Here is a 2,764-nt window from a genome sequence, read left to right on the forward strand (position 1 = left end):
GAGGAGGAGGAGGAGGAGGAGGGGGAGATAGTGGAGCAACGAGAGGATTGGGAGGAGGAAGGCAAAGGGTCGAGATTGACTATCGAGCAGGTCGCTCTTGTGAAGCAGTTCAGCAGCCAATCGCCGAGTTCGTCACCTCCTGGTGCTCTGAAACCGCAGAGGAATCGATCGCCCAACAGAAACCGAGGAAGGTGAAGGAGAGGGCAGGGAGTTGGGCGCAACCCTCTTATGTCTGATAGCAATTTTTGACTTGTCTCTTAAAATACATCAAAGCTTCTTCACATGACCATCTTGTCCTCCTTCACCGCGTGCTCGCCTCGCTGGCTTCTCTGCAGGCTTGCTGCTCTTCCACTTCAGTCCCCTCCCTTCCACGTCCCCTCCCCCTCCCTCGTCCCTCCTGACCCCCCACCCCGCTCCCGGCTGCCTCTCACGATAGGGAACTGGAGGGTATCCCTCCCTCCTTCTCTCTTCCTTACCTCGCTTCATCTCTGCCTCTGCCTCCACTTCCTCTATGGCTTTTGATGCGATTCCTGTAACCACCTGGCAACAACTCACTCCCCTAACACCTCAAACTCCCCCCAATCCTCCCAACTCAACCCCATCAGCCCTCCTCCTCCTCCTCCTCCTCCTCCTCCTCCTCCTCTCCCCCTTCTCCTTTTCCTTTGTTGTCCTCCGCCGCTTCCGACCTACCTTTCCGATGGCAAGGACTGCCGCTAGTCCTCCCGCATACGCGTACCAAGGAAGGCCTCCCTCTCCCACTCCTACGATTTCTCTTCCCACTTGACCTGCAGCCAGCCTGAGAGGAGATGGAAAGAGCAAGACAACAAGGATAGAGGAGAGGAATGCAAGACAAGAGGAAACTGAATCTTGATGAGTAGGAGCAAGGGAGCAAGGGAGAGCAGGAGGAGGAGAAAGAGGAGGAGGAGGAGGAGGAGGAGGAGGAGGAGCGGAGATGGAGGAATGAAATCTTAAAACAACCTGTGAGAACAAACCCAAGAGTTCCTGTTCATCTCTCAGCTCCTTCACATAATGGCATCATGCTCACCTGGCGCAAACCCGATAATCGTCCCCAGCAAGTACTCGACGAAATTCACTGCCGTCAACGTCAGAAGCTCCTATCTCCTTCCTCTCAACCCCATACTGTCTCAAGTAACAACATCCCCACCCAACCACTCCACTTCCTCCTCCACTTCCTCCTCGTCCTCGTCCTCGTCCTCGTCCTCGTCCTCGTCCTCCTCTTGCATCCCCCCTTTTCCTCTACTCATTCCTCGATCTCCGTGCCTTCGCCTGTTTCCCCTCCCACCTTTGGTCATGCCGTAGAGATAGTTACTCAGAGCGAATGGAAGGAGAGGAGAAAGGCGGAGCAGCAGCACCTGCGACGTGCTAGTCAGAACAGAAGTCAAGGGAGAAGGAGGACGAGGAGGAGCACAAGGAGAGAGGAACAGGAGGAGAGGAGGAAGAGAAGAGCAGGGGCAGGGGCATGAGATTTTGACCAGCTGGAAGCCCTTTCGCGAGATGGCCTCGTCGATCGCTGCAAACTTTCTACTCTTGGAGATGAGCCCCTCGACCCTTGAGACGAGTCAAACGCACAGAAGACAGCGGACGAGGTGAAGGGAACACGCACAGATACTAGAATGCCGAGATCGTAAGGAAGACAGGAGCAGGAGCAGGAGCAGGAGCAGGAGCAGGAGCAGGAGCAGGAGCAGGAGCAGGAGCAGGAGCAGGAGCAGGAGCAGGAGCAGGAGCAGGAGCAGGAGCTGGGTCTGCTTTACCATTCCCTCAGAAAGACTCTCCCGATGAGAAATGCTCCTCCTGCACCACTCGTCATTCTCCTCTTTACCTCCTCTTCTCCTCTCACCTGCAGCGATGGTCGCACTGACCAGCACTACGCATGTCCCCGGGACAACCTGCGCAGCTGGGAGTCATGGAGGAGAAGTTGAAGATGTGAGGAAGGCAAGAAGAGGATCGGGCAAAGGAGGAGGAAGCAAGAAAGGGGGAGGGGGAAATCGGAAGGGGGAGGAGTAGAAAGGAGTAGAAAGGAGTAGAAAGGAGGAGAAAGGAGGAGAAAGGAGGACGGGGGGAAGGCGGAGAGATTGAAGTTGGAAAGAAACGGATGGAGAGTTGGTTGTAGAGGAAATCACCCCGAATAAGTAGCCCGCGCTAGCAGTAAGGGGAATCGCCTGGTTGACAAAGCAAAATCAGTCAGTATTTACAGGCAGGGCAAAGGCAAGGGGGAAGAGGAGGGGAGGGAAGGGGAGGGAAGGGAAGGGAAGGGGAGGGAAGGGAAGGGAAGTTGAACAGGGAGAGAAAGGGAATCTTGTGATAGTGAGTAACAAGGGGCTCAGGTGGAAGGTAAGGAATGTACCGGGATTGCAAGCATTTCCGCTACCACATAGATAAGGGAGAAGTATAAATATCCAGTCGGGCCAAGTTGATCAATGTAATCGACAGAGTCTTGCAGCAACTGGAAAGGAAGTGCAAGTAAGACAGGCAGAGCAAAAGGAAGAAAAGTGAAATACCTTCTGTGGATCAATCGTCGAGATAGAATCAATGACCTGTGCAGGGAATGATGGTCACCTGAAAGGCCATGGCAGAGGAAAGGAAGTGGGAACGCGGAGATTGAGGAGCGAGCAGCGAGGGTAGGGAGGAAGCAAGAGGGGTGGGGGGGGGAGGAGGGGAGGGGAGGAAGGAAGGAAAGGGGGAGGGAAGAAGGGAAGAGGGGAAGGGAGGAGAAAGAGGAGGAAGGAGAGGGAGAGGGAGGAGA

General features: G+C 55.0%; 2 protein-coding genes across 2 annotated transcripts in view; one reads left to right on the forward strand and one right to left on the reverse strand.

The window, feature by feature from the left end:
- The window catches only part of GUITHDRAFT_138098 (hypothetical protein), a gene marked incomplete at both ends in the record, with an annotated part of 2,507 nt that extends 2,312 nt beyond the window's left edge, over positions 1–195 (forward strand). The window contains one exon of the mRNA XM_005833675.1: positions 91–195. Within this exon, the coding sequence (XP_005833732.1) occupies positions 91–195 (105 nt within the window). The remainder of the gene's footprint in view (positions 1–90) is intronic.
- Positions 196–1,022: 827 nt separating this feature from the next.
- The window catches only part of GUITHDRAFT_107529 (hypothetical protein), a gene marked incomplete at both ends in the record, with an annotated part of 2,433 nt that continues 691 nt past the window's right edge, over positions 1,023–2,764 (reverse strand). Inside the window, 9 exons of the mRNA XM_005833676.1 lie at positions 1,023–1,093; positions 1,166–1,249; positions 1,304–1,373; positions 1,494–1,569; positions 1,773–1,812; positions 1,859–1,907; positions 2,142–2,180; positions 2,366–2,464; positions 2,520–2,555. Of these exons, the coding sequence (XP_005833733.1) occupies positions 1,023–1,093; positions 1,166–1,249; positions 1,304–1,373; positions 1,494–1,569; positions 1,773–1,812; positions 1,859–1,907; positions 2,142–2,180; positions 2,366–2,464; positions 2,520–2,555 (564 nt within the window). The remainder of the gene's footprint in view (positions 1,094–1,165; positions 1,250–1,303; positions 1,374–1,493; positions 1,570–1,772; positions 1,813–1,858; positions 1,908–2,141; positions 2,181–2,365; positions 2,465–2,519; positions 2,556–2,764) is intronic.

The sequence above is a fragment of the Guillardia theta genome (assembly GCF_000315625.1).
Source record: "Guillardia theta CCMP2712 unplaced genomic scaffold GUITHscaffold_29, whole genome shotgun sequence".
In the NCBI taxonomy this organism is placed as follows: Eukaryota; class Cryptophyceae; order Pyrenomonadales; family Geminigeraceae; genus Guillardia; species Guillardia theta.